Source organism: Camelus bactrianus, chromosome 12 (assembly GCF_048773025.1).
Source record: "Camelus bactrianus isolate YW-2024 breed Bactrian camel chromosome 12, ASM4877302v1, whole genome shotgun sequence".
NCBI lineage: Eukaryota > Metazoa > Chordata > Mammalia > Artiodactyla > Camelidae > Camelus > Camelus bactrianus.
The window spans coordinates 39,822,850-39,843,816 of NC_133550.1; the positions used below are offsets into that span (position 1 = coordinate 39,822,850).

The 20,967-nt window shown below is 46.2% G+C and overlaps 1 protein-coding gene and 1 long non-coding RNA gene across 5 annotated transcripts in view; one reads left to right on the forward strand and one right to left on the reverse strand.

The window, feature by feature from the left end:
• The window catches only part of PLXNC1 (plexin C1), a 141,796-nt gene that overhangs the window by 17,003 nt on the left and 103,826 nt on the right, over positions 1–20,967 (reverse strand). For 3 of the 4 annotated variants that reach the window (XM_074375265.1, XM_074375266.1, XM_010962730.3), the window contains 2 exons: positions 9,247–9,424; positions 7,304–7,407 (listed from right to left, as the gene is read on the reverse strand). In XM_074375265.1, the coding sequence (XP_074231366.1) occupies positions 7,304–7,407; positions 9,247–9,424 (282 nt within the window). Of the gene's footprint in view, positions 1–7,303; positions 7,408–8,511; positions 8,759–9,246; positions 9,425–20,967 lie in introns of those variants that run through there. The other variant, XM_074375267.1, reaches the window with a different exon arrangement.
• On the forward strand, positions 1,730–18,831 carry LOC141579425 (uncharacterized). Its single transcript, XR_012510742.1, has 7 exons — positions 1,730–4,876; positions 5,921–6,132; positions 7,037–7,270; positions 7,589–7,753; positions 7,981–8,182; positions 12,858–12,937; positions 16,030–18,831. It is a non-coding gene; the product is annotated as an uncharacterized LOC141579425 (long non-coding RNA).

A 20,967-nucleotide genomic window follows, 5' to 3' on the forward strand; every position in this document is an offset into this window, starting at 1 on the left:
GGAGGATGAACTCTGTCATTTCTGAACATTATCAGCTAAGTGATGTTTCCCTCCACTTGGAAGCTCTACGGCGGCTCTTAATTCTAATACTATTTTGGACCTGGCCTTCCTCAGTTTGGAAAAAAGTAGAAACTTAGAATTTCTCTTCTAGCTGGTGGCACATTGGTAACAGAATTTATAAACCTGCCCAGCAAACACCAAAGGATTAAAGCCTAATCTCCTGCAGGTTGTCCCCACAGAGGAAGGAACACGAGTGAGGGTGAGCCCTGGAGAGCGCCCCTGAGCACAGTGTCCAGCCAGCTGTGTCCGACCAGCTGCTAATTTTAGGCAAGAGGCCTCCTACTTCTGGTGTTCATGACATCTTATGGGGAGGGTGCTCTGGGCAGGGGCTGGCTGGGGCCATCTGGCTTCTGCAAATTGTCTCGAGCACAGATTCTAAACTCTTATTGAGCTCTTGGACTCCGCTGTTATTAACAAACATCCTTTCCTCTCCCCTTGAGGCATTCGTTGTTTCTTGGCTGATTTTTCAATTCTCCTCCATATTTGATGCGATTAAAGGAAACGCTCTGTGCAGGCACCCCCTTAGCAATACTCAGGCTCCGAGTTTATGAGAATGTTTGAACATAGTTATAAAATCCCTCCCCATGAAGAGCTGGATATCCTCTGTTTCTAAGCCAATAAATATCTTTTTATAAAAGGAAGCTGGTGATTCAGTCTGGGTAATTGTCAGAGAATGAATCCCAAATGGGTCCCGTTCAGTGTTGAGCCAATACTCCGCTACTGTCAGATGCTTTGTTTTGCCAAAAGCGAGCACCCTTACTCTATAATCACAAACACCATGGATGGGGTTTCTGATAAGGAGCGCAGGCAAAAGTTCAAATGTCTTTTCAAGAGCTGGCAAAGACTCGCTGCTGGCACGGCACTCAGGCATTAAGATAGCGCAGACGCAGCTTGCATCGGGGAAGTTTTACTCTGAAATTATCTCCCGAGAGCAAGTATAGAAGCATTTTATTAGTGGATGAGTTGTTTGTGTGTTTGAGCACGTATGTGTGCGAGTGTACTTCTGACTTTCACAGCTGCTCTAGGGCTGGAACACTTTCCCCCCACATGATGCTGTAACACCATTGTAAAAACAGAACTAGTTTATTTACAGATGTTTGTAGGGGGAAAAGGTTTCCATTTTCTGTTTCACGCAAGTCAGCTGCTGCTGAGTTAAGGACAGAAACACCTTTTTGAAAAGTGCCACAGACTCTGAAGTGTTAAAAGATGCGATACTGTTTGTTCCATCTGAGGAGCTCCAAACGCTTTCCTAAGAGGGGCTCATTAATCCTCCCGTACTCCTGTGAGCCAGGGAGTGTCCTCTGGGCCCCGACTTTAGGAATGAAGACCAAATTAAATCAAAGAAAGATTAATGTCACTAGATGGATCTGTGGCAGGAATGTTTCTCCACCTCAGAGCAGAACTGGTACCCAAGGCAATTTCAAATTAAATTCCGTCCAGCCTCACAGTGCTCCAAGATTCAAAATGACAATGAGGCCATACCCGTGGAACCAATGGAACGAAGGCTGGCCTGTGCTGGAAAGAGGAGATGACTGTAGACTTTTCCACCATCAGAATGAAGAGTCATGACCACACAGGGAGAGATGGACCCATGTCATCAATTTCAAGTTGCTCCCAAAATAAACAGAAGCTACAATCCTCCACACCATTTGCAAGGGAAGGTGAGATTTCTTTGGGGTAAAATACTATCTTTATGACACAAGTTGAAGATAAAGTCATAAAAATAGATTTTCTAGAAATATAAGGTTGAACTTACATTTAACCTAATGAAATTGCCATTTTGTAAGTAAAAATGGTCAAACATTGTCAGTTTCAAATGGTGGAGCCCAAGAGGAAAGCTGGAATCTTAGCCTAAGGATTTTATGAAAAATTATGAGTATGGCCTGAAATATCACAATACTTTTTCCTTAAAAAGTCTGAAAACACAATAATCCATACAAATCACCATGTGGAAACCCCTACTGGTGTGTCTCATTCCTAAATCAGTATTTTGTGAAAACAGAATTCTATCCAACTATCACCGTCCCAGCAACCACGCGTCAGTACCGCTTTCCCTCCCTCCACAGCTTGTCTCACTGACACCCCAAGGCTGGAGGCAAATGAAAAAGGAATCTTTTCTTTTCAGGGCCAGAGGGATAACCTTGCTCAGTCCTTCAGCAAGAGAGGCTCTCGGGGCTTATCAGCGTATTTGGAAGGGACCCGTCAGACCATTCTCAACAGGCACATCAAATCACAGCCTGACACCCAGGACGGAGCTCTGAAGGATTCTTGGGACCAGTGAAAAAGCCAGTACAGCTCCTGTTTCTTTCTTGTGTACTTGGAATTAGCCCTGGGGCAGAAGCAAACTCCCTTTGAGGACTGTCAGAGTCCTGAGTGAGTCCTCTGGGCAGGAACTTGGCCGGCAACGGCACCTGTGAGACTGCGATCCTGAGCCTCCCATGCTACTGCTGGGCTGCAGTTGTTAGCTCTTGGGTGCCTGAAAGAGGCCTCCCTTCTGAGGAAGGTTGACTACTGTCGCCTTCAAGGAATATTAGCCTTAAAAGATGTCAAATTAGGGTTAGAAATAAGGAAGCATTTTGATAAACTCACAGATGTGAGATTCATCATAAAATGTGAAGAGAAGTTGCCCATTTGAATTTGACATCAGAGAAAGTAGCTACCAGGATTTCTCCTCAGCTCTCCAGCCAGGCTGCTTCAGAGGCGCGAAGCGTGGGCTGCAAGCCTGGCTCTGAGCAAGGTTAGAGAAGAGCCACAGTCCCTGTGTGACTTCTTTTTCATCTGCTTCCAGCCTTGGGGCTTCAGTGAGGAGAGCTATGGGAGTGCGGCCAAGTTTCTCAGCCTCCCTGTGCCTCAGAACGGCAGTGATGGCAGTGTCTACCTCACTGGGCTATAAAGAGCACTGAAGGAGTTACTATTTGTAAAAGCTCCTAGAATAGTGCCTAGTATACAGGAAGCACACCATGTGTTTACTAAATAAGAATCTAAAGCCATTCATGCTGTAAGAGCTTTAGAGACGGTGCCATCCCTTTGGTGTCACACAGGACACACCTGACCGGAAAGACCACTGACCTTACCCAGCAGACCCTTTGGAACATTCCTATGAGCTTTAAATGTCATCTGAATGACAGCTTTGGCATTAGCAGTGACCGCTTCGGCATTAGCACGCTCCTGTTAGAAGGAACGTTCTTCAATGACACGGTGGTTAAACGTCTTTTCTGCCCTCAAAACCTCACAGCTCAGAATGAGAGGTGTGATCTGTAGGGAGTATTTCCTGCTGGACACAACACCTGTGCTGCACACTTGGTGCCATCCCACAGCTGAGTGTGGATGCAATAACACGGGGTCCAGCAAAAGGTCACACGGGGTGCAGGTGCAGAAAGCCTGGACCGGAAGAAACCATCCTGCCACGGGCACATCAGGCACGTACCCTCACACGCCTCACACACAGCCGGTCTGGCCAGCCCCAGAACACAGCCCAGTCCCCTCACAGTAGACGCACACACAGCGGCAGCCAGTTAAGGAAGTACTTGGGGCGGATTTAACTACGGGGGAAAGATGCCTCTGGCTTCATGTGTTTGTGAAGACGTCAGCTTTACTCCTTGTCTGCACAAGACATAATGAGACTGGGGCAGAAATCTGCCTCCTTCTGTGCTCATCTGATGGAGACAGAGGGTAACAAAAGCACCTTCATCGTAGGTTGTATGAACATCAGTCGTGCTTATGCATGTGACCAGTTCTGGGCACCGGCTGCCACTGACATCACTGTGGAAAGCAACGGTGCTGATGCCCAGGCTTGGCAGCTTTGCCATTCTGCAGGTGACGGGGCATCGCTGGCAAAGGGGCTCTGGAGGCTGCATCTACTCCATGAGATGCTGTGTTTTTGCTGTGCCTTCAGATCCCCTCTAGGAGCCTGTTCTCCAAATACACAGACAGTAAATCATTCAAAGGAGACCGGCTACTCCCTTTGCCCTGAGGACAGAACAAAGTGAGAAGGAACAGGCTCACACTCCACCAGGGGGACTTTGTTTAGATAGTAGGAGGAACTGGCCGTCACTGAAGATCAACTTTAAAACCTAACTAATTTGGGCTAATTGGAAGGAGGTGAGTCTGAATCACCTGAAACTCTGAGTTAGAACCTATTTTTAAATGAAATATAGTTTTTTGCTTTCAGGCACTTACAGTGACTCAAAGTAGGGTGCTTTAGTAAATGAATAAGAGTGATAATTAGCATCTTGTCTCTTTGGAGGGAAATGTAAGTGTTCAAGCAGACAATTTTTCTTTAATGAAAGGGCAAAGCAAGCTTCAGCTCAGCCCTGTCAAATTACTCCAAATTTTGAATGTGCAGGGGCGCTGGAAAACAGAGTACAGATTTAGGTGGCTGAGGGTGATGCTGGATACTTTTTCCCAAGCAGCCTTCGAAAACCAGGGCACTGGAGACGGTCCAGGCACAGAGAGCACAGGGCCAGTGATCTCCCCAGTTTCCTTCAAGCTCTCTGTGTTTATTTGCCCTAAGGCTTAGCTTTTTAAATATGAGGAGAATCCTTTAAGCCCTTGTGTCCTAGTCTTGTCACTTATTACCACCACGTAGCAACACCGGGGTATGAGGCCAATAAATCATTTGGACGGGAAGTGACTACAGGCCGGATTAATTTCATTATCATCCCTAAGCAGATAGGTGTCTAGCACAGCCAGTGTCTCCAGTGAAGACTGACGTTCTGTCTCTCCTGACAGAATCCTCCTTGCCTTGCAGACGGCTGTGGTGGTTCTTCGTTTTCCCTGCTGGAGTGTCTTGTCCTGCCTTTTCCTATTGACAGCTGTGAGTTTGACACCCCCTTACTTTGGAGCCCACCCCATCCCACACGGTTGCCAGGGGACGCTGAGAAGCCTGAGCAGGGTGGCCCAACCCTCCCTGCACAGCTGAGCAGGGCAAGCACATTAGTGAGAGCACCAAAGGAGGGCGTGTGTGGCTGTGCTTCTGCCAAACTTGCCAAAACAAGGTCGCTACCCAGATGCAGGGAGAGAAGGAGATTGCTGCCGGGCTGCAACTCTGAACTTCAAATGGATGCTGTAATAAGCTCCCTCTACTAACTACTTCCACATCTGACTCTAACCTCCTTCCATCCATTAGATTTCCTCTGGAGCAGTGCTTCTCTCAATGTGGCCCACCGACAGGAATACATACGTTCAGAAATTTCCCTGGGGATTCTTACAAACTCCAAAGACTAAGATCGACAGCTCTTGGCAAGATGATTCCAAGACTGGAAAGTCTAAGCGTTGGGAGGGTGGGCACAGGGGCAAGTTGTTAATCTGTTCTCTGCTAGATGCCCTCCAGCAAATGCTCCCTGGACAGCACCACACAGAGGTCACCCAAAGCAACTATTTCTAAACTGGCTCTTAGACCCACTCAGCCAGAGAGCCCAAGGATGAGGTGTCCTCTGTCCCTGGTTGTTGTCCAGAAAGCTCTGCTCAAGGAACAGTCTTAGCTTCTTTCTAGGTGAAGGAAATGCCTGGCAGGGCCCAAAGGCCCTCTTGGTACCCACATGTGTCCCTGGAATTTACAGCCATGAAAGATGGGAGGCGCTTGGGAAGCCGCTCCCTGGGCCCCCTGACTCCACCCAGCCCCGCCCCATCGTCTCCATCTCCACAAGAGCGCCGCTTCTGCACACCTACCCAGCCACCCCTGGTGCCCTGGTGACCACTCCCCTCACGCCAGTATCTCTCCCACCTGCACAGACGATAGTGCCCACTTTCTGCCCAACTCTGAATCCACCCACTTATCGCCATCTCCAGAGCCCCTCTGTCATTTCTGGTCAACGGCATTCCTCACTGAAATTCTTCTAATGAGTCTCCCTATTTCCAGGTTTGCACCTCTTATATCCACACTCCATGCACAGCCACTGTCATTTACTGAGACGCAAAAATCTCCCCTGCTTGAGATCCCCCAGTGGCTTCCCACTGGTCTTGGGAGGAAATTCAGGCCTCTGAAGAACTGCTGGACGTGCACCGCCTGCACCTCCCCTCTTGCCTCCCTCTCCACCTCCCTGGCCTTCTTCTCATCCACGAGCAGCCCAGGTGTGTACTGGTTACGCCATGGACCCTAGAGCCCAACCATCCGAGTCGCAACCTTGCCTCTGCCACTGATTAGCTATTAGTAAACCTCCCCAAGCCTCAGCATGCCCATCTATAAAGCAGGGTAATAACAGTACCTATGAGTAGGACCGTTGTAGGCTAGAATTAGCCAAAATAAAGGGAAAGGCTGAAGATAGCACCTGGCCCAGAGTAAGGGCTGTTTACTGTTATTGGCTCTCACTGCCACCCCTGCCCCTCTCCAGTTCTAGCCAGTCTCAAAGTCTTTCTTCTGAAGAACACACGCTCCCCCTTCCCTGCTGGGGGTACTGGCGCCCCACCCCAGCCTGGCTGACTTCTCACTCATCAGATCTCAGCTGAGTCACTGCTTCCTCCAGGGAGCCTCCCTGGATACTCTGAGTCACAGCACTATTACACCAGAAGGTGCTGCCTCACTACGTGTCTCCTCTTCCCTTCCCACCCACTCCCCGGGCTGTAGGCTCCCGTGAGGTCAGGGACCTGGTCTTTGTTCCTCTCGTGTGCAACTCCAGCTCTGCGCACAGAGTGGATATTCAACAAAGATCTGGGTAATGTTGCTGAATGACTCCCACACCCCAGAGTGTTCAAGACCCTCCTCCACCTCCTCCCTCTAGTTCTGGACAGGTTTCTCCAGCACTCAGCTCTCTGAGTAGTCACGTGCACCCCTCACCCGCCTCAACGCTCACCCAGCATGTAGGGCAGAAGCCAGGAAGGTATCACTGAATATTTCAAACAAACAGGAAACGTAGAACTTCAGAAACAAAGGACCCTACACAAAGGTCACGGGGTCAACTGTGAACAGTGGTGCAGCTTAGGACTTTTATAGGCTCTGCTCAGAGCCAAGCTAAACGATAACTCTTCCACTGAACAGGCTAGAGGACCTGGTAAAGGTGAAGTTTCCAACCTAAGCTGCAGGATGGAGAGTGATTGGGCCAGATGAAAACCACAGCTCTTGGAGAGGGGGTTCCGGGCAACAAGCAGACCACGAGCAACCAAGGAAAACTTCTGCCCCAGAAACAAGCTAACTGAAAACGATTCCAGAAAATGTGCAAGAGTCCTGTAATTTTTCAAAGAATTTATATGGTCCTGGAGAAGAACTAACCCAGTTAGGTTGTTGGGGGCTAAATCTTGTTCTTACCTCATAGTGGCCAATGGTATTTAGTTTGGTTATTCCATCTTCAAGAATCACAGAGGAACTGTCAATATCCAGAAGTTCTTTGTGTCGTGTACCCACCTGAAGCTCTGAAAAAACCCAAAGAAGAGCATTTTGTTCTCTCTTAAAATTACAGTGAGAAATATAAAATGCTACCCTGTTACTCTTGCAGTTATTATTTATAACTATCTAAAACTTAGAAGTGGTTTGGAAGGTTCAGAGCCAGCCAGACCAGTAGCCTGAGTTTTGTCCTGTTTTTGTTTTGTTTAGGGCCCTGACATGAAGACCACTCTTCCCTGAAGATTTTGCTCTGAGACTAAGCCTGGAAATAAAGCCAAAAGAAGAGAAAATAATGCATCCTCAGAGAGACTAAGCTCTTCAGAAAATTCCAAAAGCAAATGTGTATGCCCTCTTCAATTACAAAAAAATAAAAAGGTGTATGTCCACCCCCGTGCATGGGGGCGCTCTCCAGCGGGTCCCCTGTGAACTATCTTCTGTCCGTCCCCATGTAGGGGTGAACTGGGGGGCAAGTATCCCAACACCATGGGGTTCAACTCCTTTCAGAGGTTGCCAACTTGTGCCCTAGGGTCAGACTGTGGCCCATGGATGTGTGTTTTTCCCTTCTGTGAGCCTGCACAGTGTTTTATGTATTCTTATTCTAGTGTCAATGGAGCACCAACATTTAAAGATCAGAAGATGGCACATAAAAATTTGGAGTTCTGACTTATCTTTAAAAAAACTGGATCATCTGGTAACATTGACCACACAGCCCCACATGGCAATCATCAGCTGAAGCTAAGAGGCAATGCCCCCATACACGGCGTGGGTCTTTCTCCAGCTGAGTTGGATCCCACTATTTCCCAGGTGGGCGGACACTTCCTGCCCCTCTGGGTCCCGTCATGGTTTCCTGGCTGGGGCTGCCGCTTTGACTGTCTGACCAAATGAGCTCAAATGGTCTTGAAGTGCCCAACAGTCCGTCCAACAGAAGGAAGCAGAAGCGAGGTGGAGGAGAAATGCTTTAGTGGTCTGGCTTTCTCTGAAGCCAGGTCTTGGAGTTGCTGCACATTTGCATGGTTTCAGATTTGCCAGACCCCGCGCCCCAGCTTTTCTCAGGGGCCTTTTAGCAGGAGGGCTGACTTGGACGGCCGGCGGCGGGGGTGATTCTAATTGCCTGCTTAGTTGAGGCTACCGCGGTACATGGAGGAGAGAGGAACCTTGTTACGTTGTCTGTCACCGCTGTGATTTTACTCTTTTTTCCTGTCCCATTATCTGCTATAAAATCCCGCGACAGTCTCCTGGGAGGCTGCATGGAGCTCAACTTTAAAATGTTGATGAACATTTGAGTGCAGCGGAGCCCTGTCAGCTCGCTCACGCATATGCTCGCCTTTGCAGTGTACCAATAGAGCCCGCAAATGAATTCACAGCAGATGCCGCTTCATGCTGGGGGAGGATGAGAATATACTTAATGCAGGAGGTGATTAGCAGAGAGGAAGATGGCCTTTCGAGCGTGCTGAAGTTAACACCCAGAGCCTGAGCCACCCACTAATGACACACTCAGTATCACAACAAACAAATCAAATGCCAATGTGAAATGCAACACAGAGGGCCTGAGGTTGACACCTTTGTGTACTTCTTGATGCAAGGTGAACTCATTCGGTCTCAGGGTTAGCAATCTCATGAATCTGATTTACAAATGTAATATTTTGTTTCAAAAGCATCTTTAAGGGATCCTGCTTCCTAGAAAGAACTATGATGTTCAAGGGAGACCAGTGCAGACTCCTGGCCTCTAGACACACCCTCTGGGAACAACCCAGGCTAACAGGTGTCAGCAAACAGAGCTCACATGCTAGGGGCAGGGAACGGGGGACGGCAGAGGGGAAAGGTGCTCCTCAGCAGATTGGGACAAAATAGCTCCCGTACCAACTTACCAAGACCAATTTCATTCAGCTGAAGTCCATAAGGAGAGCCATTTTTGCTTAGGAATGCCTGGAAAATCTTTTCTTTGGCTTGACCTATGGTATCACAATCAAGAACATTGACTGAAATATTCCGACAGACATCTGCACTCTCATTTTCTGGGATTTTTTCAAAGGCGACGGTTAATGCCTGCAAGAATATAAACAGGTTTCCAAGCCTATTAGATAAGTGCAATCTGAAAAGCATTCATGAAAGACACAAACCTTCGTGAGTCCTGCTAATACCTCTGACAGCACATTAGCAAACACCGTATCGCATTATATTGCTTTAATCTTTTTTCTATAATCCATTCTTTTCAGGGATAATGGAAAGGAAAACAGAAAGTTAAAACTCTCATTATAGAGCAAGCATTGAAAAAATATATCTGAGAGTAAAATATATATACATATAAATATTCTAAAAATTGTAATTTCTAATTTTATCCTCAAAAAAATTTTTTTTGGAAAGGTTTCACAGTAGATGAGGACAGACTGGTGATTATCTTTTTTTATCAACAGGACCACAAAGTCCTAGAAGCGAAGTTTCAGGTGACAGGAAAGGTCATGAGGCCTCCGTACTGATCGAGCCAAAGAGGTCACGTCTTAATATGCAGCATTAATTACGGTGACGTTCATCTCCCCTTCCACCTTCAACGTCTTCAGTCAGTTTCCCGAGTTCTTGTTAGAACACTAAGACCCCACCCTGTACTACTATTCTTGCATCAATTGCTTTACATTTCAGTGCCGTTACTTATGGGTCTGCAGTTCACGTTCTCCCAGCGCAGCAAAACCTCAGAGTGAGCCTAATGGGAAAAACTAGGCCTTTGTGAATGTGTGAAAACACACAACTAGGGAATATTTCAGAATGAATTTAAGAGCAATTTCAAGTTTACTTTGCCAAAGAACAAATAAACAGATTGAAAACAATGAAGTTTACGACTAGTGATCCTCGGGGGAACCGATACAGGGAAGTGCTGAGAGTATTTTGTAATTAGCATAACATACAGTTTAGATTTAAGGTACCTTGGTGATCGTGGAGTCACAGGGGCCTAGGCATGATGTGAAGTGCACAGTTATTTAACATTTCTGAGCCTGGCTGCACTGAGAGAATGTAAAATTATTAACTAATGGAAATGTTAAAAAAAAAAATGAAAACACAAATAATCTGGAAACTGGGGCTCCCTAGGATTGACTCAACTTTATAATGGGTTTAAGAACATACCTGCCCCTCCAGTGTTGTTACACGGATCAGATGAGATAATGTGTGTGTCAAAGGCTTGGCACAGGGCCAGGCTGTTGGGAAAGGCCGGATGATGGTGATGTGGTAATAACGGTGATGTTGTTATTTCATATAACTTATCACAACCGTCACTGTCAGTATCGGTATGCCTTCATGTGGAAACAGACGCAGCCAGCACTGAGCAGCTGGGACCCTGATGCCATGCGCAGTATCGCTATGAGAGGAAAGAGCAAGCTGCCAGCTTACAGGACAGGCCAGAGCACCAGCTCTGGGGTCAGACTCCTGGGTTCAATCCCAATCCACCACCAGCTAGCTGGGAAACCTATCTCAGTTTTCTTACCTGCAAAGTGGGAACAAACAGTAACACTCTCCCGGGGATTCACAACAATGAACTGAATTAACCACATTGCACTTAGAACAGTGTCTGACTCAGGAGACAGGATTTAAGGACCCCTGACAGGGCTTCTGAAACACTGGGGAGGTGCTCAGAGGCATGTCTTCTTTTTACTGCCTTTAAATCTTGCCCCTACGATCCTGTCTACAATTATGCAAGAGTAAACCTTGGCCTGGTCCTAACTGAATGATTAAAAATCCAAATCAGTGGAGTCTGGAGTCTGAACTCGGACGGTAAGCGGTGACCTCGATCTGGCCTGTGAGAGTTTCCTCTTTCTGGGACAGAGAGCTGCTCTCAGAACACACTCATGTCCTGGGTCAGTCGCCCACCGGGCAGGGATGCAGAACGCCTCTCTGCTAGCAAACCCTGAAACACCGGGCGGACGAAAAGCAGGGCAGACTGTTGAGAAGGAACCACAGTGGCAAAGCTTCATGAGTCCCCTCCTTACCTCCCTTTTTTGGTGACACTTATTGGTACCTTGCCAAATGCATTTCAAGACACGCTTCTTTTAATCTTCCCAACATCTTGGGGAAGAAGGTTTTATTATTGTTCTCCCCACTTCTGAGTGAGGAAACGGAGGCACAGAGAGGCTAAGTCACTTGCTCTAGGGACACAGCTTGTAAGTGGAGGGCCAGGGGTAGCACCATGAACCACTTGGCTCTGATCCCTCCCACCACCCGGGGCCCTTCTCCTTGTCCCACCTACAGCCCAGGAACCCTCTGGACCACCAGGAACCTGTCTTCTATCAGGCTATAACTGAGGTCCCAAGCTGGATTCCCAGCACAGATGGGGTGTCTGGAAGGGCTGGACGGGTCAGTGTTAGTCCTGCCCCATCTGGTCGGAGCATTCTTGCCCCTGTCTCCCCATATTTCTCTCCGTGTTGGTCTCTGCGCAGTGGGAGTAGTGGTGGTTAAGCTGTTTCACAGGGCTTCCAAAGATTAAGACGAATAAAAAGCACCTTTTAATCAGGGTTCCAGCAGTCCCGGCTTGTTTAATAGTTTTATAGACATTTGTGAAATAACATTCTGTGACTACCTAAAGGGCACTATTGTCTTCAACAAAAACACCTCTTTATAGGCAATAAATGGTCTTCTTAAAAACATAACCAAAAGGGAAAAAAAAGAGCCCTTAACTTGTTGTAAAATAATGTAAACCTGCCACTGCCTCCACAGCTAGATGGGTGGGAAAAAGGTAAAATGGTATTTTATAGCGTCCACAGGGAATTCTGAGAGTAAATTCAGACACAAATTGATTTGTGTTCTTTTTTTATGCCCCTAACGCTTAGTGCTCAGATAGCAGTTTCTGAATGTGTAAGTGCAGTCAGGGGATCTCCGAGCGGGGCCCTGCCTCCTACCCCTCCCCTGACCCCGCTGGGCTGGGCTCAGAAAGCGCAGCTGGGCCGCCCGTTCCCCATCACGGAAGACCCCCTCCCCATGAAAGCACCATCTCCCCTTCACAACTCATTGAACCAGAGTCCTCCCTATGCCCCCACTCAGCATTAGGGGACGGGGTTAGCAAAAACCTTAAGACGTAGTCCTGGTTCTCAGATGATTCCCCCAATACATTTGGGAAACCAAAGCACCACCTTTGAAACGATATTCAGCCACTGTGTGCAACTCTCACTCTCAGTAAGTGTTCAGGGAATTCAAGGAGGGAGGACCGGAGCGCTGAGGGCCCTGAGCACTGGCATCAGACCCAGACTGTCTCCAGTTCCTGCTGCTTAGCTGTGGGAGTGTGGGCGAGGCCTCTAACTTCTCTGAGCCTCAAAATTCTCACTGTTCCTATCTCAAAAGAGTGAGAGGATCATTAAATAATAACATATAGTAATAGAAAATTTAGGAGTGCTTCCTGTGTGCCAAGTACTGTGATAAATTATGTGTATTCGTATATGTACATTAATCTTAAAAACAACCCTACAACATAGATTCTATTATTATTCCCATTTTACAGATGAGAAGTGGAGTTACAGAGAGGTTAAGAAAACTGCACAAGATCCCCCAGCAAGAAAAAGGCAGAAGCAGGCAGCCAAGGTACTGTTAAACATTCTTAAACATTTAAACATTCTTAAACATTTGGCGATGCTGCCTTTCAAAATATGAAAATGTTTTGTAAACAAAGTACAGTTCAAATCTATGGGATGGTGATTACTTTTCAAGACCCACAAAAGGCTAAAGTGCTCTAAAATGAACCCTGGTGTCTTCCTTAGAAATCTGCCCCTCTGTTAAGAGGAACTGCTCTGTCTATGAAAGTGTCAGCAAAGCTGGGGCAACAGATATGGTTGGTTGTCCAATCAGCAGCCATGTCTCTTTCTTCTCTGCTAAAAGAAGCCAGGTATCAAGAACAGTGGGCCCAGCCTAGGCTAGGAAACATAACTGGTGGCAACTCTTTTCCCCCTCACCAGGAAGTGGTCATGTAACTCAGTTCTAGCCAATAAGACATACAGGGAAAGGGTTTCTACAAAAGGGGAGAGCAGTGCCTGGAGCTGTGGCAGCTACTTTGTGTCTAAGAGGGAGGGCCAAGAGGAACATGGAGAAGGTGGCCCAGAGCCCTGACACTGCTAAATACATGTACCTGCCTAGGGGCTGCTGACCTCCAGACTTCTTGCTCTAGGATGCAATTCCAGGCTCTTATGATTTCAGGCACCATTAGTCATATTTTCTCTTTCTTTTATCTGAATGCACCCAATCTAACAAAGCTTGCTTTGCTGATGCTGAGGTAGATAAAGTTATTCACTGACACCCACCCACTTGGCACCTACTGTGTACAGGGCATTGCAGATGATACAAAATAGAATCTGACCCTGATCTTGCATGGGAAGTAGACACTGGCAGAACACCTGTGGGATATACACAATGAATTCTAATACCAGGCAGAAAATAGTAGGTATAGATGGAGTGCGTCAGAGGTTCAGAGATATTACCTCTAGCCTGGAGGAGGTTTTTTTTTTTCCACAAAAGGAAGGAAATCAAGGAAGCGTGCATGGAGGAAGGGGCATTTGAATCGAGTCTGGAAAGAAGCTGCATGTGCAACAACAGTACCTGGGAGGCCTCCAGACTGTGCAGGTACTTGGCTTCAACTCTAATTAGACTGATGTGCAGCAAGTTTCAATCTTCTACTCGGGCTACTAGGTCAGGAAGTCTAGATAAAGAATCCCACTTCCTTGGGTAGAAAGGAGGGCAGAAGGCTTGAAGAACCATGCTTGCCTTTCCGAAACTACCACCTGCCATCTGAGGGAGAAGCCCTGTACTATTTATAGAAACAAAAGCTGACGAAGAGAATACTGTTTCAGGTTTCTAATAGCCAGCACTTACTGAATACTTACCATGTGCTGGGCAAGCTTTTCTAACTCATTTATCCTCACAACTGCTCTCTGAAATGGGCACTATTATCAACGTCATTTAACAGACCAAGAAACTGAGACACAGAGAGGTTCAGAAATGTGTCCAAGATCACAGAGCTGATGAGGGTCATAACTAGGATATATCCATACTCTTAACTGCAGTGCCAAAGGGCCAGTCGAGGTGACAAACTTCTGAGCGCAGTCCCAATCTGCCTGAGGGTCTCAATAAATGCTCTCAGAGCAGAGACAATGGACTCAGGAGAGGAGGCGTGATCGCCTTACCTTGGCTTGGCATGGAACCCCAGGGAACCCACTCAATCTGGAGCACCCTGTGGCTCAGGCCCCACCAAAAGGAATTTTTATGAAGCTCGTGTTCCCCCAGAAGAAAGATGACCTTTCCTAGCCTCTGTTGCAGCTGGGTATGGCCATATGATTTGGTTCTGGTCAATGAGACTAAACAGACGTGTTAGGTGGCAGCCTCTGGGAAACTTCCTTAAAAGACAGCTGGTAACCATCTGTCACCTTTTCTATAGCTCAGCATATGTCCTGTTGGCTGCAGTGTGGAAGGAGGTTGGCAGGGAGCAAAAACCTTAGGTCATGAGGTGACTTTAGGACAACAGGAGAGTAGCTGAGGTCTGTGAGGACGTCCCAGAGCAGAGGCGCCCATCAGTACTGGCCTGCCCATCCCAGGACTTCATGTGGGAGAGAGAGAAACTTCTCTGTTGCTTAGGCCACAGGTATCTTGGATCTCAAGGAATAATGGATTCAGGAACACAGCCTATTACCGAGAAGCGTTCTTAGAAAGGCAAGTCTATTTAGAAGGAATAAGGACCAGACTGAAAGGACCTGGTCCCTTGAAGCAGGTCACAATCCAGCCCTTTTAGGTAGCTGGCTGTGCAGGTTGGTCACTGTGGTCCTTGCTCACATCTGTCCAGGGGACCACTGTCTGCCAGAGGCTGTGAATGCCCACATAGAGGGGTGATGGGTAACATTTTCAGTAATAATAATATATGTGTTTAATGACAATGGATTCAGTTAATCACCTCCCAACATCACCCATCATCAATAAATAACCGATCAAGAAGAATGATGAGGGGACAGTTTCTGCTTGGTAGACCTTACAGTTGACAAGAAAAACAGCTCAGACAAGAAAAGCTATTATAAATAAATAATGAGCACCTACTCTGTGGCCTGACAGCTAGACATCTTACAGATATTATTTCCTGACCTCATAACAAAAGTACATGGTTACGGTTTATAATCACTGTTTAACGATGAGGACACGGGTTGAGAGAGGTTGAGTGACCTGCCCAAGGTCACACAGCCAGTTTGTAAAGTGGCTGAGGCCAGAGTCACACCCGAGACTCTCAGACTCCAAACCCCACCTCTTCTCTACTGAGCGACGTGGCGCCTGCACGTACAACCTCGCCAGGACCTTTACCCATCAGCCCTTCACACAACCTGGAAGGCTTCAGCTATTGAGGTAGAAAAACTAAGGCTGCAGAGGGCAGGAAGGATGCATTAAAAGCAGGGGAGAGGCATTTTCCCACATCTGCCCCATCCTCGGGGGGATGATCCAGCCACCTCATTAACTCTTCAGCTGTACACCTGGCTAGTAGGGGCAGGGATGTTGCCACATACTTTTTGTGATACTTTCTAATATTTAGAAAGCAATTCTAAAAGGATTTATTACAAGCCAGCAACTTTATCATAAAAGGTCTTAGGCTAATCATTGCTTTCATTAAATAAAACCTATAAAATACATTCCTAATTTCATTTCAGAGCCAAATGAAGGTCAAAAGAAAGGCTGGCTTTTATCCTAAACTGAATGAGAGAAGAGAACCACTTCCAGAAGTTCAGGAGAAGCAGCAAGAGCCCGGAGTTAGAAGTTCAAGTGACAGAAAAGCTTCTGATCTGAGGTTACCTTCAAGCTGCTGTCAGCCCTGGGACATCCTGCCAGCCACCCGCTCCAGCACTGCTCTTTCCTGCCCGACCTCCCCTCCCTGCCCCCTTCTCCTTTCTCCACCAGAGACCACGAGCCCAAGGCTTCCTGGGTCAAGGTATTTGACCCCCTGACAGAATAATGAGGGAGGAAGGCCTTTTCCATTTTGAAGAAAAAAAATTAAGTTAATAGAACTTCCTCAAATTTGTTTCTCACAAGTTTTTCTATACTTGCTAGCATTTACTAACAGTTGTTCATGCAAAAATCAAGTGAGAATCTGTCTGATTTAGCACAAAATGATTGATTTCACTACTTTAGGTTTAATGTGAGTATTTCAGAGTTTTCTGGTGGGTTTTTTTGGGGGTGGGGGGCAAAGCACCCAGGAGTTTCAGCTTTACGGACAGTGGTGAGGTGTTTCCATTGCTGTGACCCCAAAGAGAGAGGAACCAGGTCAAGGTTCTTGGTGTTAGTGGGAGGGCAGGATCTAGTTCCTTTCTGTTATGTCAAGCTCTAGATTAAGGGCTGGCAAACTTGGTTTAACAGGCCCGACAGTAAACATTTGAGGATTTACTTGAGACTTTGAGGCCTGTACAGTCTCTGTCGCAACTACTCAACCCTGCTGTTGTAGCAGGAAAACAGCCACAGACAACAGTGGTGAACAGCACGGCTGTGTTCCAATAAAACTTTATTTGTAACAATAGGCATCAGGGCTACATTTGGCCCACAGCCTATTGATTGCTGATTCCTGCTCTAAATAACAGTAACTTCAAATAAAATGCCGACTTTGACTATGCCAGAAAAGACAAATCTAAAAAACACCTTTGTCTCCACCATGATTTGCTATTGAAGTTGCCATTCTCTGAGAGGTACAAGTAGAAATAACAATCCTTAACGATGAAGTAATAGAGTGACATCTAAGCCATGAAAAAGAAAATTAAGTACTTTTGTATTTAGGTAACTAAATTATTTTCTAATCCCAAGATTATGGGTGTGAGAAGAAAAAGTATAAAGAGGAAAGTCATTCAAAGCACTCATTTAATGTTAATTTTTCATTTTCCACTGCCTGCCATCAAGTAGGATGACTTACCTAAAATGATTATAAAAAACGGTTTCGCTTCTTTGAGCAGAAAGCTCAGAACAGTAACTATGGAGTTAGTAATAGTTTCAGTATTATTGCAAGTCATAATGGAAATGATTTGCACTGTGGTAGAGAGAAAAAGGGGGGGGAACTCAAGAATTGTTAATTAACTTTACTGTTTCTCCACAAATGCTAAGAGTATTAAAAACAAGATTGCTGAAGTGCAAACATCAGGATTTAATGAACAATGGGATGTAATTGAAGTAACAGAGAATGACTTAATCGGGACAGTGGGTTGTTTAATTATGGGGATAATGGATCTTCTGAAAGGACAAACTAAATGGAACGGAAGGAGCTGGAGAGTGGTGGGGAGAGCTACCGTGTTGGAAGAAGCCTGTAGATAAGAAACTCTTGCTACAGATAGCTAGAGCTTGGTAATAGGTGAAATATTTTATGAGATATGATTGTCCCCAACATGGTAACTACTGGGGGGAAAAGGCTGGTGTGGGCTGGCATAAATCTTCAATAAATCCTAGTAGAGGCATTAAGATTTCTGTAGGCGAGTATCTGTGCTTTTTCAAGAATTTCTAATAATCTTAAAGACTTTTTCATAGATATGAGAATGAAGGCAGTAATATGTTTGTCCGAACACTGTTTCCCAGGGCGCCAAGATGCTATCTCTCAGATACAGCAGATTGGCAGGCTCATTTCCTGGGTTTAAGAGTTCAAAAAGCCATTTCTCGTTTAACTTTGATTATAAGTCAACCTGCTCTTGCTAATTCAGCACATTTGCTACGAGTTATTGAGTTTTCTCATCTCCTCCCAAAAGTAAAGCAAATGTCCCTTCTCCCATGCGGTCCACTTTCCCAGAACTGAAATCCTCAACCTTCACTCACTCCCCTGAAGTTTCAGGTGATCTGGTCCAAAATCATTCTCTAGACCCAGCACACACCGAGGGAGGGCCTGAGATGCTCCAGCCACAAAAGCAAACGTGCCTAAAACTTTGCAAAGGAGGAAGAACCAGAGAGTAATAGGACTTACTCCTTTTCTAAGAAGTCACCTCTGGATCCCTGGATGTTAGGGGAAGACTAGAATTCTGTGTGTGTGCGCGCGCGCGTGTGTGTAAACTGCCCCCTGATGCTGCCCTCGGGAGCATGAGAATGTTCTGGCAGTGTGCTTCCCTGAACACCAGCCTGCAATGCCTTGCTAGAGAAGGATGGTTTCTTCTGGTCCTAGAGGAAGTGACTTTACGGAGCTTTGCTTACATTTAAGAAAGGCAGAGGAATTTTCCTCCCAGGATGCAGTAAATAAAGAATTACTTCTTAGAGCCCATGTGTTCATGTAATTATTTCACGTATACGCTATTGGCAGGATGTCCTTATGTTCCAGAAAACATCCCACACCTCAGGGAGAACACAGCCTAATCTTAGAGGCGTGAAACCTGACTTTTAGGTTGTCATATGAGGTGCTGTTTTTGAGCATTTAGCCAAACAGGAGTTTGGGGGCCTATTCTGATTTAAGTGTGTGTGTCCCTGCCATGGCACCAGGCTCTGTGGTTTCGAGTTGTTCCTGTGGCTGCTCTTGATTTTTTTCTTTGACTTTTCTTTCCTTGAAAGAATTTACACACACAATCAAGTTTGTTCACAACGCCTTGGTTTTCAATTACATAGACCACCTCAGGCAAATTTAGAAAATCGAGACTTCAAACCACTGGGTTTACATGCCTGGGTGAGGGGATGACAAGAGAGGAAGGAAAATTTTAAATATGATGGTTAAGGCCGGGGGGACTTGCCTGAAAGGAAATGGAAAACCTTAATTTTTTTACATTGACCTTCTGCTAACATTTTGTCACACAAGCCAGACCAGATCAAGCGTCTCTGTAGTTCCTGGTACAACCATCTACCACCAAAGAGGTGTTGGAACTGGTCCAATTAGAGGCATTAAAAATCAATTTTAAAAGCAAGGCTCCTAGAAACAAGTGGCCCACCCCCTTTCCAGTCTCAACACTATCTACCAGCAAATCCGTATTCAAAAAGGAAAATTTATGTGGATTTCTAAAGCATAATTTTCCATCAACTTTTCCCCCAGGGGCTACAAACGAAAAAAGAATCCAAGAGTCTACACAAATTTCTTCAACATCAAGAAACAGTCTGATGATGAGTTGAGTGTTAACAAATCAGAAACACATGGTCTTAATTGACTGTGAAATAAATAACGTTTCAAAATGAAAGAGGGGGAAAGTGTAAAGCATTAGAAAGGACTCAAACCTCAAAAGTTGCTCCAGGGATTGACATCTTCCCCACACCCACTACCATCTCCTCTCCTCTCCTTCCTGTGGGGGTTCATGTTTGCAAGAAAGTGAAATAATGCTGGATTCCCTGACCTATACGCACTTGCAAATGTTTCTCTTTGGGAACCTGTGGGGCTTCTAAAACGCTTCAAAGTAAAAGCATGAACATCTGCTTTAGGACTAAAGCCCCTGATTTGAAAGCAAATCGTGGATCAGTGAAAGGAGAGGCAAAAGACCCTGATACCAAGATACCTGTGGGGTTCCTCCCAAGGGATGCGCATTAGAATTGCCTGGAGTACTGAAAAACATCTAACCACGCCTGGGCTTTATCCGCAGAGATTCCAATGTAGTCAGCCCCTTGGGAGGGCCCGGGGGTTAGTCCATCCGGGTCTGCATTTCTAACAAGCACCTGAGGTGCTTTACATGGCACTCATGTGCCAGGCAACGTTTTAAGTGCTTTCTAGAATATCGACCCTTAATCTTCAAATCACCTGCATGAGATAGGCAGGCACCATGATCATCATCCCCATTTTACAAATGAGGAGGCACAGAGAGATTTCTAAACTTGCCCAAAGTCACACAGCTAGCCAGTGGCCGAGGCAGGATTCAAACCTGCCTGGCTCCTGAGTCTACGCTTTAACCACTATACCAACAGTTCTCCACATGTGGTCCTGGACCAGCAGCAGCTGCAGAAAGTTCTTTAGAAATGCAAATTCTCAGGCCACACCCCAGACCTACTGAATTAGAAACTCTGGGGTGCTGCCTTGCAATGGGTGTTTAATAAGCTCTCTAGGGGATTCTGATCCACAGGAATGTTTAGGAACCACTGTATCCAACTCCCTCTCGGGTAGAGATGGGCACATGGACAGAAAACAGAACTGTTGGCTTTTTGCTCAGCCTCCCACCTTGTGGATGGCAGCTGAGCATAGTACCATCTTCTGTGGAAGGGTGAGCTACATCCGGCAGTGACCGAGAACTCAAAACAGCTGATCTAGGGACCATTCTCCCAACAGAGGATACAACCATAACACAGTCTACAGCAACGTGGTGACTTCTCCAATTAGGGGATGAATTCTTCCAGGATGACACTGCAGTCCTTGCCATCCAGCGCAAAGCCGCAGGAAACTCTGCTCCCTTACTGAGCAACACCAAAACCCCACTGTAATTTTGTCCTCCTTCTCCTCTCATGAAATTGTGAAGAAGCCCAGAATCCCCATAAAGCTAAGGATCAAATCAAAACACAACAATCTCTTTTCCAAGTCTCTATTAACAGAAAAGCACAGAAAATTCCTAAGTAATTTGGGAGCTACTTGCCACGTTTGGCTCTCTCTGCAAAGTTCCTGAATGTGCAAAAAATTGGTCCCTTTTCCTTTATGAAGTGAAGTGGGTGTGTGGGTGGAGTGGGGATGG